Below are 13,448 nucleotides of genomic sequence, written 5' to 3'. Positions count from 1 at the left end.
ATGACACTAGATGTTGGTGTACGCCAGAGCGCAGTGCTATATCAAAAGGTGGAACTCGCCAAAACTGTTTGGTACCGAACGGTGCGCCAGTTTTTTGATATAGCACTGCGCTCTCGCCATACACCAGACATAATAATGTCTAAGTCTGGTGTCAGGGCCAGAGTATCTCAGGCTAATATTGAATAAGCATTAAAGGAATTATGGCATTTAAGATTTATGCCTTAACAACTGTGGTCTGATGTATTGCACTTACAGAAATGTAGGCCTCTAATTCTTCATCTGTCAACCTGTCAAAGTGGGCTCTGCTTCGTCTGTAGTTTTCCCTGAAATATTTGTGGATTTCCTTATTTTCTTAATTCAGGACAGAATTATTAGTTCAGGATAAACCAAAACAAGATGCCCAGTGGGCCTGCATCGCTCACTTGGATATTACATTGATCCTTCCCTTGTACAATTCTGAATCCCCAACTAATAAGGATGCTATAATCCATATTTGGTCAAATTTTGACCAGTGGTTTTCAAAAGGTTGGGTTTTTTTAAATTGTAGACGGTTGTCTTATGACAGATGCCGGATGCGGATACTACAGTATGGCGTAAGCTCACCTTAGTTTTCAGATTTAAGAGATTGTATATGCAGGGAATTTTATAGACAAAAATAGCCAGTTTAACAACAAAGACACTTCAAAATAACATTCCAGTACAATTAATACTAGTAAAGTCACCTGCCTAACATCTGTCTTTAGTTTGCAGACTATCCACATCAGGGTCGCCGTGGATCCTTGATATACGGTAAAACTTGTCAAAACCAGCCTGTGTCTAATCCAGATCCCTGTCTATTAGGGCATAATTGTATGACAATTTCCTTCTTAATAAGTTATAGCAAATAAAATCTCTATAATCCGAAAACCTGGCTATCGACCAAATATACTGGTTCCAGTGGCGTTTGAGCCAAACTACACTGAATTCTACGATAAACTTTACTTACATCAGTCCAACCACAACTGCTTGTTCTATTGGTGAAATCGTGTCAGCAAACAGTTCATCTTTTTCAAACTTGATGGCATCAAGCACTGTATCATCGCCTAAGAGGAGGTCCTAGAGAAAAAGTCCGAGGTGTAAAGTGTTAGTGATTTATCAGAGCAATCAAGTTCACTATGACATGAATATCACATTTAGACATTCTTTTCAGATGGCCCATCACAGCTAATCTGTCAAGATATAGATTTTCACTAAGGGTATACAATCACTTCAAAAGAATAAAATCTGTTTGCATTATTTATGTACAATATTTTGTATTTACATCTTTTCCTTATAGTCCCAATATCCGTATCTGTCTTGCTTTTTTAATGATTTAGAAGAATGTTGAGTCAAGATGAGCGAAAATGATTTGGAAACTTTTGATGAAAATCAAATAAATATTGAACATGCATCGCTTACTGGGTCCCATTTAGTCAAACAAACCGAATTGTAACGTCGTTGCCTTGAACCTCATATGACTAACGGGTCATGAACAATGGTGATCGGTTTAAAATCATGTTTACAAGTATCAACTTTCAACAACTGCTGTGCCAAAGTTATTCAGAAATCATTACAAGTATTCTTTGATATAATTTAATTTCAACTACATCTACAAATACTAACAATATTGGGGTCGAATCTAACTTGACTTTTTGTTGATAGTTACGTATAATGTGGCTTTAAATATTTTTGACAGGTTAATTTCATAACATATCTAGATTTTTAAATTCAGTAAAACACTCAATTTATCAACTAGATCAAGCATTAAGAATTGATTTAATAGGAGGGGGGAGAGAGGTGGACCACCCTTCAACATGATCATTTCACACAATGATTCCTTTATTATGAATTGATAGTAGATTGTTGTTAATCACCTAAGAAACAGAAACTCACTTTTGGCAGGGCCAAATCCTCCCTGGATGGTAGTAACTCTCCTCCACATGGTTGTGATGTGTCTTTCTGGACTTTCAGCACTAACTGTGCTTTAGCCTCCTGCTGAAACTTTGTTCTTTTCCCCATGGCACCTGTTAATTACATATTGTGTAATATACATTAGACAGTGCAGTAGTTATACAGTATAAATTAATAGCCCATTTTCCATCATATTAAAGGGAAGCAATGTATGTTCAAATTCCTTACTGTACTATCGTAAATTGGGAGATTTTGGCGTTTTTGTATGAAAATAGGGTGGTTTATTTTTGGTGTACTCTGGAATTTTTCGGCACCTGACTTGTTCTGAAAGAAAGATAAAAATTCTGAAGATTTACTTTTACTGCATTAAACAGCCAACTTTTGTCTATTTGCATAGATCCCTCAACCATGAGAGTCTGACATTATTGGATTTGAAGCCAAATTGATACAAAGACAGCCCTTTAAAATAATTGGTCTTCAATATTGATGTATTAAATAATCACATACCTATATACAGTGGAACCTCCCGAAACTGATCATGGTCGGTGCATATAATTTCGGCCAGTTTAGAGAGGGTTCGGTTTGGAGAAGTGAACCGAATACCGATCATCACGATCCGGATTTAATCGATAGGAAGTCGTTTTTTACATTAGTGCATCGCATGTATGCCAAGCTAGTGATCGTTAAAACCGACCGATATTGATTGTTAATGTGAATGTTATCACAAAAGAGAGAATCATACGTTTAAAAGGAATGGATTACAGCAAACTTGACTTTGTTACCGCTTATAAATGTAGTTTAGTTAGTTAGTTGCGTGAATGTTCTTGGGGATGTTATCGTCTGCAACCTACATACGGCCGATCGCTTCCGGTTAGCCTACGTCAAGAATCAAATTATATGGTCTAATTACACGATGATCAGTCAATGCCGGTCATTATAATAGTCATTTTCTAAAACAATACATGGCTTCGGCTTCTTCATACAGATAATTTACGTTATCCGACAACTAGAAATCTACATATGTAAATAAAAACGTGTGATATGAATACGAAACTTTCTCTTTATTACTAGCTCTGCTTGTTTTCTTACAGTAAACAAACCGCGTGCACATGGTAGACCTTCGTTAGATATCTAAACAATAGGCATGATGAAATAATTACACCACCATCTCGGGTATAATTACCGTGTACCTATAACCATTCACATCTGTATACATGCCCAAGGACATGGCATGCAACAGCTATGGTACAGGTACGTGTGTATTTCACGGTCGGTTGATCAGACCTCAATGTAATCTATCGGTGTCGCTCAGGTAAGGCCGGTTTTCAGAAGTATATTTTAGTTACATTTGACTATTCCGATCTCAAAATCGGTCCGGTATTCGGAATTGGGAGGGATCGGTTTTGGGAAGTTTTATATACTATTAATAAAGAGGAATTCATTCCGTACATGACATCCATGTTCGGTTTCTAGAGGTGATCGGTTTTGAGAAGGTTCGGTTTTGGGAGGTTCCACTGTACATGTTTTTACAAAAGAAAGAAAACCTGACACAGGTGTTATTCCGGTTAACAGAACAAACCTAAAATGTGTGCTTAGGAAACATGATAGAGTAACTTTAAAGTGGGTACATGTTCACATCAGTTATAAATAGTGTGTAGATGTATTGTTCTTTATATAAAAACAAAAAAATATGTAGTCAAATTTTGATGTGTTAAATTTTAGAGTATTCATGCCAAACGCCACATAAGCCAAAATATGACCACATCCAAAATACTCCAATTTTCAGTGCATAGGCCTTAATTAGACAACATCTGCCTTAAAAACCAAATCAGAGCCTTCTCTCTGCTATCTTTTTCTGTATTTCTAAAGGTTAGGAAATATAACCTTTAATAGCGTTATGCAAAATTATCATCAAAATTTGAAATTCTTAATTTTTATCCTTAAAGGCAAATATCCAATTGATGACAATGATCTGTCCGACTCAAATCAAAGTACGATGATTTCATGAAAAAGTATAATACTAAAGGAACAGAAAGACCAGTAACAGTCATAATGATATAACTAGGAGATTTAAACAGAGTTTGTGTGTTTGGTAGTTTACCTGTTAATTCAATAGATAGACCAGCGGTTTTCTTGGCAGACATAAAGTGTTCATGGGCCTGACTATACTCATAGTAAAACATGGTCGTATACCCTGCCTCAAGGCGGAACTGTATGGTAAGGTCTCTGAAACACAAGAATTGTCACATAATATGTATTCTGAGTCTGACATAAATGAGGCATAACATTTAATACATAATAATTGGGTATGATCTTCTGTACCTTTAAATACCAAAATTAGAATACAGACAAGTTGATGACAGTGATACTTTTGTTTTAAGACTTAACAAAGATAATATTTTACCTGTTTTATACTTTGGTTTTAAGGCTAACAAAGATAATATTTTACTTCTTTTACACTTTGATTAAGACTTAACGAATCTAATATTTTACCTGTTTTTATCATCAGTGAGTAGCGGTTCCAACTTGGAGACTGAAAATATAATGCAAAGAAAAGCATTTACCTTCAAAGAAATTACACCACCAAATATGTAGATCATCTCCACATGTAGTAAATACAAAGCTCCTTCTGAGGTGATAATTAAAGGTATATTTGATACTACTTAAGGCATGTTTCACCTGAAATAGTAACTTCTGGTGTACCAATGTTATAACTATGATACATATAAATCCTGTTTTGGCTATTTTGATAGATCATGTGAGCACAACATTGGTAAAACAATTCTTAACATCAACATTGTGAAGTTGTACTATTTTCGAACTAATGTTTTTATATATATAATTATAACACTGAGATCATGCACAATATCTAACTTTTGCCTACCCTAGTATTTCATAGATCTATGTTATGTATAGAATAATATCTAACTTTTGCTTACCCTAGTATTTCATAGATCTATGTTGTGTATAGAATAATATCTAACTTTTGCTTACCCTAGTATTTCATAGATCTATGTTATGTATAGAATAATATCTAACTTTTGCTTACCCTAGTATTTCATAGATCTATGTTATGTATAGAATAATATCTAACTTTTGCCTACCCTAGTATATTTCATAGATCTATGTTATGTATAGAATAATATCTAACTTTTGCTTACCCTAGTATTTCATAGATCTATGTTATGTATAGAATAATATCTAACTTTTGCTTACCCTAGTATTTCATAGATCTATGTTATGTATAGAATAATATCTAACTTTTGCCTACCCTAGTATTTCATAGATCTATGTTATGTTTAGAATATATCTAACTTTTGCCTAGCCTTGTATTTTATAGATCTCTGTTATGTATAGAAAAATATAAAACTATGATCCCATGATCCAGGCCATCTCACTATTGTTTATCAATCCCTGGGTTGTCTCCTTCTGTGACAGATATTCAGAACCAAGATTAAGTTTCCGTTCTTTTATGACATTATGTATATTATACAAAACATAGTTCCTTTGTTCCATCTTACTCTGTTCATTTATATATAAATTATGATTAATGATCCACGTGCTCCAACTTTTTTTAAAAATCAGTTTCAGAGTTGTCTCCACTTGTGTCTGTTGGCACCATATGTTTGCATCATTTTCAAACAACATTGTAACATCAAATTTTGTTTTATACATTCATGTATAATTACAAAATTATGGCTCTTCCTTTATCTTACTTTTTCCAATCCTATCTGTTACATACTTATATAATCATGATCCCTACGTTACACCTTACTTTTGTCGATCAGTTCCAGCGTCGTTGCCTTCAGTGTAGGGGACCTGTCATCTAACACCTGTTGTAGAACTGATACACACCTAAGTAGCCACCAGTCAGCAGTCTGCAAGTAAACCATTATATACTCTTCAAGTAATTAATTCACTTATGTATCTTTTGCAGCAATAGAACATGTAATAGGCCAAAGGCAGTTATTCCAACCGCATTAAGAATTCTATAAGATTTATCAAATATATATACTTCTTTATAAAGATGTAAAAACAATACACTTTAGGAGTAATATAAAGTTTGATCAATGATGCATGCTGTGAATTCTAGTGTTAGTCACTAACAAGTGTAAGTCAATCATACAGATTAGCCACACTGTGTTATGTTCTATGTGGACATATGTCACCAATGGTAAATAATTGGAAGATATCCTGCACATGGTAATGATGACAATTGACCAAAGATCGTACTACTGACATTTTATCTCTTACTAGTAAAATCCTAATAGCAATAGGCATACACATAGTATACACAAATAACAAAAAGAAATATTTCTAAAGTTCAAACTTAAGAAGTTGTCATACATACACATGACCTGTCATATCTAAAGAACAAAGTCTGAGTTATGGTTGTGACGGTGTACCTGGAGATTTTTGAGATACTCTCTGCAGTCCAGCAACAGAAAGCGAGCCACAAATAACAGCTCAATATGGAGGCATTTGTCATAGACTGGTTCTCCATCCGTCAATAGTTCCTCAAGAATATAGTTGTGTAGCTTTTTCAACTGAAAGTAATACAGGAAAATATTAATGCTACAGAAAAAGTGACCAATTAAATGTAGAGTTTCATAACGGCTTTTACAAACACAAAATGTACCAGAACGAAATTTTAAAACCAAATTAGATATTAACATTGTCTATATATCCCAGCCTTCCTATATCAAATCTGATGTGATGTGATATGATGGAATATGTCTCTCATTTCCAGATGGCAATATAAAAAGTAATAGTATTTCTTACCTGCTCTGGTGAAGAGAAAATGTCTGGAAGATGATCGGAGGGTGTTGACTGGAGAAGTGGTCCAGTCCAATTACTCTGAACAAACAGTTGTAAACAGGAAATGGCCACACCAAGTATCTCCAACTCACTGAAAGAGAGATGTGTAATAATTAACAAGGAGTATATCAAGTATATAGTTTCTTAAGAAGTGGACCAAGAGAGCTCAAGCAATAGTATTTTCCTAAATTCAGGTCAAACTCAAAGGTAAAATGTTGGTAATGGTAACCTGATACGCTGCCTCATCTAGATACAAGATGATCATCTTTTATTACCAATCAAGGACCCTCAAAGTCAAAATGCATATGCTTGGAGATTAAATAAGGACTATTACAATGGAAACAACAACATGAACCCATACACCAAATATGAAGTTTCAGTTCTGTATGATACAGAATGGACAGTCCAGAAAAGTTTCTCTTAAAGATGCTCCACCACCGACAGAGTATAAATCATTTGAACAATAATTAGGTGCGTAATTGTGTGTATATATGTCTAAAAAACAATACAAAATAATTTATTTTGCTTTGGGATGCAATTTTTTAAATATTTTTAATATTTTGCTTTGGGATGCAATTTTTTAAATATTTTTAATATTTTTATCTTGAAGTAAAATTAGAAGCCCAATTGTTTCAATGCTGATAATGGTGTAAAGTAAGTAACTTTTGTAACTGAAAGTGTCTGCTCCTGTTTTAGATAGAGAAAAAATACCATTTGTCAGTGAAGGAGCATCCTTAAATGAAGGTTCAAGGACAAAATATAGGTCATATTGACCTGGTTCTGTGATGCAACACACTGTCTCATCTACGGTATGTCGACCAGTGTATACTGGTACCAAGAATAAAGATTCAGTATCTTATGTCATATTGGAGAGAGACAAGTTTTTTTTTATTCAGCTGAGGTACAAAATAGGTCACAGTGAGCCGGTTTTGTTGACACACTGTATCACCTAGTAAGAAGTTTGAATGCAGTACCTTAAATATAGAAGTGCAGTAATCAAAATATGCGAACGATGGATGAACAGACAATTTGACAAAACACAATTAAATTCAAAACCAAATCAACATGTATTGTACCCTCTGGTTTCCAGTGGAATACATTTTAAAAGTTAAGTTGAATATTTCAATATATCTTAATTATGCATATATACTTGTACATATGTTCATCCTATTTTTCACTTGTTTCACACTCACATAATTTGTTAACAAAAGTAAAGTTTTTAATTCTATTGATCAAACATGGACTTATTACATGGAATAATTCATCATATTACCATTCTGGGGTGTAAAAAAAACCCACAAAAATTCATCCTAGCCCATTTACCAAGAAAATCTGTCCTCTTCTGTGCAGTCATTGAAGAAGTTGTCTACATTCTCTTTTAAGATGACTTCAATACAGTTCTTGTTATCCTGGTTTCTCTTTAAAATTCTTTCAGCAATGGAATGCCATAATACATTTTCATAGTTCCCTTCACAAATGTATTTGAAAAATTCTTTGTATTGACGATCTGAAAATAATAAATGTAATAGTAATTAAAGTGGTCATGTCATATGACATAAAAACTACATGACAGTTATTAGATAAAATTTACAAATTTGTAATATCCAAGTTTATAACTACTGTAGTAGCGGAAAAGAAAATTTCACTTCTGAATGAAAAGGCGGTCATAAGTATTTTAAGTGGCAACAGCTAGTAGCTACCAAATGCAAAATTATAAATTGAAATTAAATTAATCATACTAGCTGCCAAAATTCACTCACAATATCTCTAGATTAATACAATAAATATAATCTGATGTACATGTGCAGCATAATAGTAACATATGCATCATGGACAAAAATTAGGTATATATATATATCTATAGGCTGCAGTATAGGCCGAGATACTCTGGCCCAGACACCAGACTTGGACATTATGACAGATAGATGTCTGGTTTAGGGCCAGGGCGTACTGCTATATCAAAAAGTGAAATTTGTCAACACCATTTGGTATCAGGCAAGGTAATCTCCTATTCAGACTGCTTACAAAATATTACCACCGAGAATCCCACTTACCTTGGTCTTTTCAACAAATGGATAATTTATCTACTTATAGGCATCCATTTTATTACGCATGCACATTCTATTGTGACAACACAGTAGCTTCTTTTCCACAATTTTAAATTTCCCTCATTGTCATCGCCATTTTCTCATAGTATGCAAAACGCTATAATCTCGACGAATTGCTATATTTGGGTAGATAAATTATTCATTTTTTGAAAAAACAAAGGTAAATGCCGCTTCTCTATGGTCAGTTTGAAAAGGAGATGACTTGGCCCAAACGGTGTCGTCAAGTTCCACCTTTTGATATAACAGTGTGCTCTGGCCCTAAACCTGTAGATATAGATATATCTGTTATTAATGTCTTAAGTCTGGTGTCAATGCCAGAGTATCTTGGGTTATTATATATCTAGTACATTTACATGGCACACTCAACAGGTTGGGCACAACCCTGCATATGGGTAACAGTTACCCATTTGAGTAATCGTTTGTAATCGTTTAGTTACTCAAATGAGGTAAAACTACATGTCATTTTAAAAATTGTTAAAAAAAAGGCGTAATTATTTTTAAAATGCCTTACCACTGATCTGAGACTCTATGTTTCTATGCATGAACTATCAAATTCTGCTGTCTGAGTCTCATTTTGTTGTAACTTTAAAGATGACAGTTTAGGGGTTCTCCATTGACTTCAGTGTATAGCCATCAGGGAAATTCAGTGCAAATGTGATGGTTAAATGAGTTTTACCTGTGTTTTATTTTAGCACCATAGTAAGCAAAGGAGGTGATTTAGTTTGTGATTTTTACCAAAATTGAGACAATGCAGTTTGTTCCATTTTGATTAATAAGGGCGCAGGCCTTCGTACCCGAAGAGCACAAAATGCGAAGCACTTTTAAGGTAACAGATACATGAAAATATAAGATAAAACAACCAAACATCTGTGACGCGTGGAAACAAATATAAGTTACTAAAGAGTAACTGTAGACTAGATAGTAGAAAATACAACTTTTCACAACGCGTCATCAACAGTTGGAACACACTACCAGATACTATAGTTGATGCTGAAAACATCAACACCTTCAAGAGCAGACTGAACAGTTACTGGAAATATCATGAACTCAAATTCAACAAATGGCGCGAAATCACAGGATTGGCATACGCGGCACTCCAGGCCATGAATGGACACAGAGAAATCCGAATCTTTGAGTTCATTTCTTTGAGTTTATGCTAGACAATCATTACACCATATACTTCTACAGTTTAAAGTGTGTTCTTTTATTTCTAAATTATGTCTTCTAAATGAAATAGAAAATAAAATAAACAAGTAGAGCTTCGCTCTTCCTTACTCCCATAACATGAGAGTCGACTGGTCAGCCGTTTTTTTATCGGACGTTATTTTGCTGACTGTCGACTCTCATTTCCGAAGGGTTATTTCTTTGATGCAGCTTCCGACGTCAGATGAAGGCGGAATGAAAAGTGCAATAATATCAATATTTCTTGCTCTAACAGTGATAACATTGATGTGTACTTACAGTTTAGGTATTAATTATCCCATTTATCTAGGAAAACCATAACTTGAGGCCTCATAAAATAGTATTTTAGCGGATTAGATATGACGAATCCCTTCCATAACATTTTGACCTAGTTTTAAATATGGCGGCTGGTTACTACAAAAAACGGAACGTGAATTCAAGAGGGGAGCATGCAAGTAAAAGTAAAGGCAGATCAAGCGTTTTGGGGACTTTGCAATTTGTTTTTTCTATTCACCGGCCGGATCGCTTTCATCATGAAGTTTTGTCTGGGTCATGAAAGATGACGTTAGGAGATGTAAATATTTGTTTTAGATGGATTTTACTGCTGATTTTGTCAAAATACTTGTTGATTTATGAAAAAGAGGTTGGTATTTGACATTGATGACGATTTATATAAGATTTAAACATTTTATATTGTCACAATCCAAACTTTGAAAATGTTACCCTCAGCATCGGGTAAATGGACTATCGGAAGTTAGAGGTTAAACACGACGTAATGTTCCAAAAGTGTCTCGTCGTGCTATACCTCTAACATTGTTGGAGTACGCTCTTCCTATGCCGTGCATGATTCATACTAAAACATCTGGCTGCGCCCTTTAAGGCCTTGCCTTCAGTCATATTAATGTACTAATTTATGTGAGTAATGGTGCAATATCAAAATTATTACGCCCTTTTAGATAAAAATGTTTTAAAACAACCGCATGTACTTTTCTTTCACAGAATTCCTCGATAGGATAACACATTCATTACCCCAAGGACGTATATGAGAAGGATAAGTCACACTGCGTTTTGGGGAAGTCCATGGCAGGCGCTTTTGTGTTTGTGCACTGACCGTGACGTTGGGCGATGACTGATTTTGCTTTGATATCCACCGGCGCAGCCTTTGATGTAGCTTGCGGGTGCGATGGTTACCATCTTACTTTCTGAAGCGGGGCCGTCATTTCATGAGCTGTCAATCTTTTTTAACGAAAATTTTAGACATATCCTCTAAATATTCCGTCCTTAAAGCAAGTAATAAACGTCGTGAAATTTAATAAACTTTACAATGGTGTTTCGTTTGACTCGATAAGACAAGTATTTGTTGAGAAAAACGGTTTTTATTCCCGGTTCATAGGCGTCTCGCGTGGTGTTTAGTAATGTAAAGAGACAGTCACGAATCCTTCTCACTTATAAATCCTGATTACCCATAAACTCTCAGTAACCATTAATAATGATAAAAGCAGTAAATGTTCTTAACAGTTGCCTTTATTATTCTATACTAATGCTACTTCTTTTTGAACAAATCGATCAAACTCGACAGCTCAACCTCAACGGTCTATAAACGGTAAATATAAATAATTATCATAAACGTCACACACATGAATAGTAAATACATGTATGAAGTACGATTACGAACCTTCATCTTTGTTTCTCTGGTCACGTAGAATGTCAATTTCCAAACATCTCATCTGAGTGTCTGCTGTCGACATTTCGATACCGTCGTAAAAGACGAGAACAGACACAAACAACTTCTGTTCCACCCAAAACCACACGTGTTTTTATACCGGATGTTGTAATAAATTGGAACTGTACCGCTAATCACCGCGTGAGAATCGTCGTAGTGCCAATAAGTGACTGGCTACAGCAATTCAACAGAGTGGCCTCCCTTTAGCAACTATTTTTCTTTTCTTCTCTCGGTCTAAATTATATAAATAGTATTGTAAAATTTATAGCGGGTTATTCTGGAAATATCCATAACTTATGTTACACACCAAATACATACTAGTTAGACAACTGCCTAACTTACAGTAGATAGTAGATTTTAACAGAGATTTAAATCTCTGATTTTAATAAGTGTTCAAACAGAAACTTTCTGGTTCAAACAAGAAGATCAGACACAATAAAATCAGGACGAGGTTCAGTTATATGTAAAAACCGGAGAGTCTATGTAGGGTTATTTTTCACATATTTATGCCAGCCTACATATTATTGACAGAACTTCAAACTCCTGTGATATCCAGGGGCGTAGCTTGCTCTTTAAAAAAAAAGCCCGGGCTTGCACATAAAAAAATCCTAGTATGGGTTATTCAGTCTTGAATGTAAATTAAAATCAAAGTTAAAATAACCTAAACGTTTATCTAAAATTGATAATACTGAAATATACGTTATGCGTTAATATGAATCTTCTAAGACACAAGATGGCTTGTTCAAGATTAAAACGAAAGACACGAAAAGTCAAAGGACGACAGATGAAATATCGAAAGTGACACCTCGCAAATTATAGTGACACAGAGTAGATTCTACTTAGATAGTCCGCTAAAACATGCTTATATTATTATGCTTTTTATTTATTTTTTTTGCAAAATATAAAGTCTATATATTAAACCAAAAAAAAAACAACTTATAATAGGCAGGCTTAGCGGAAAAGATTCTATTTAGTAAATGCACAATATACTGACACATGTACTCTTGTGGGAGCGATACATTGTATAGAGAATTAAAACTTCCCGTCAAGATAGACTTTAAGAAGACAAATACTATTTTTTTCAATCAGTGCGACTTTTGTTCCTTACAATATGAGGCGCTGTTTTTATATTCATTCATTTTTTCACATATATATATAATTCGGTTTTTTACACATAAAAAGAATTCGATAACGTAAGAAAGTTCCGTCAATCTATCATCAAATCCCATTAGAGTCACTCAAGATACATGCAGGACTTATCATGAGATTTTCATATACTTTTTAAGTACTAAACATTAACACATAATTATCAGGTACAGGTAGAAAACAGTCTTATACCTTTGATTTTAATAAATATAGTTTAGCAATACCAAGCATTATCAAATATCATTTTCGGTGCTAAACATTTCCTTAAAACGATTTTCCGTCGGGGAGCTTCGCCCCCTGAACCCCCTAACCAGGGCGCTGCCCAGGACCCGCTGGGAGCCTAGGCGGCCCCCAGACCCCTCGCCTGGGCTTGCACATGTAAAAGACTCTAGCTACGCCCCTGATATCAGATAACACATCTAAAACGCCACTAAAGGCCTTTCCGAAACGACATTTATTATGTCTTAAAAATGTGAATGCAAAACGAAATTGATAAATTGATAATTTTGTAGAGTCGCAAAAGGTTATTAGCTTACCTTTAA

At 34.6% G+C, this 13,448-nt stretch overlaps 1 protein-coding gene across 1 annotated transcript in view; it reads right to left on the bottom strand.

Annotated features, from left to right (window-relative positions):
* The window catches only part of LOC138318832 (tetratricopeptide repeat protein 27-like), a 32,008-nt gene extending 20,116 nt beyond the window's left edge, over positions 1-11,892 (bottom strand). The window contains exons 1-10 of the mRNA XM_069261558.1: positions 11,713-11,892; positions 8,071-8,254; positions 6,712-6,838; positions 6,336-6,476; positions 5,705-5,807; positions 4,423-4,462; positions 4,031-4,155; positions 1,912-2,042; positions 986-1,095; positions 254-323 (exon numbers count right to left, since the gene is read on the bottom strand). Of these exons, the coding sequence (XP_069117659.1) occupies positions 254-323; positions 986-1,095; positions 1,912-2,042; positions 4,031-4,155; positions 4,423-4,462; positions 5,705-5,807; positions 6,336-6,476; positions 6,712-6,838; positions 8,071-8,254; positions 11,713-11,785 (1,104 nt within the window). The 5' untranslated portion in view covers positions 11,786-11,892. The remainder of the gene's footprint in view (positions 1-253; positions 324-985; positions 1,096-1,911; positions 2,043-4,030; positions 4,156-4,422; positions 4,463-5,704; positions 5,808-6,335; positions 6,477-6,711; positions 6,839-8,070; positions 8,255-11,712) is intronic.
* Positions 11,893-13,448: the final 1,556 nt, after the last annotated feature.

Source organism: Argopecten irradians, chromosome 3, assembly GCF_041381155.1.
Source record: "Argopecten irradians isolate NY chromosome 3, Ai_NY, whole genome shotgun sequence".
NCBI classification, from domain to species: Eukaryota; Metazoa; Mollusca; class Bivalvia; order Pectinida; family Pectinidae; genus Argopecten; species Argopecten irradians.
The sequence above is the reverse complement of the archived record's forward strand: the minus strand, read 5'-3'. Positions and strand labels throughout refer to the sequence as shown.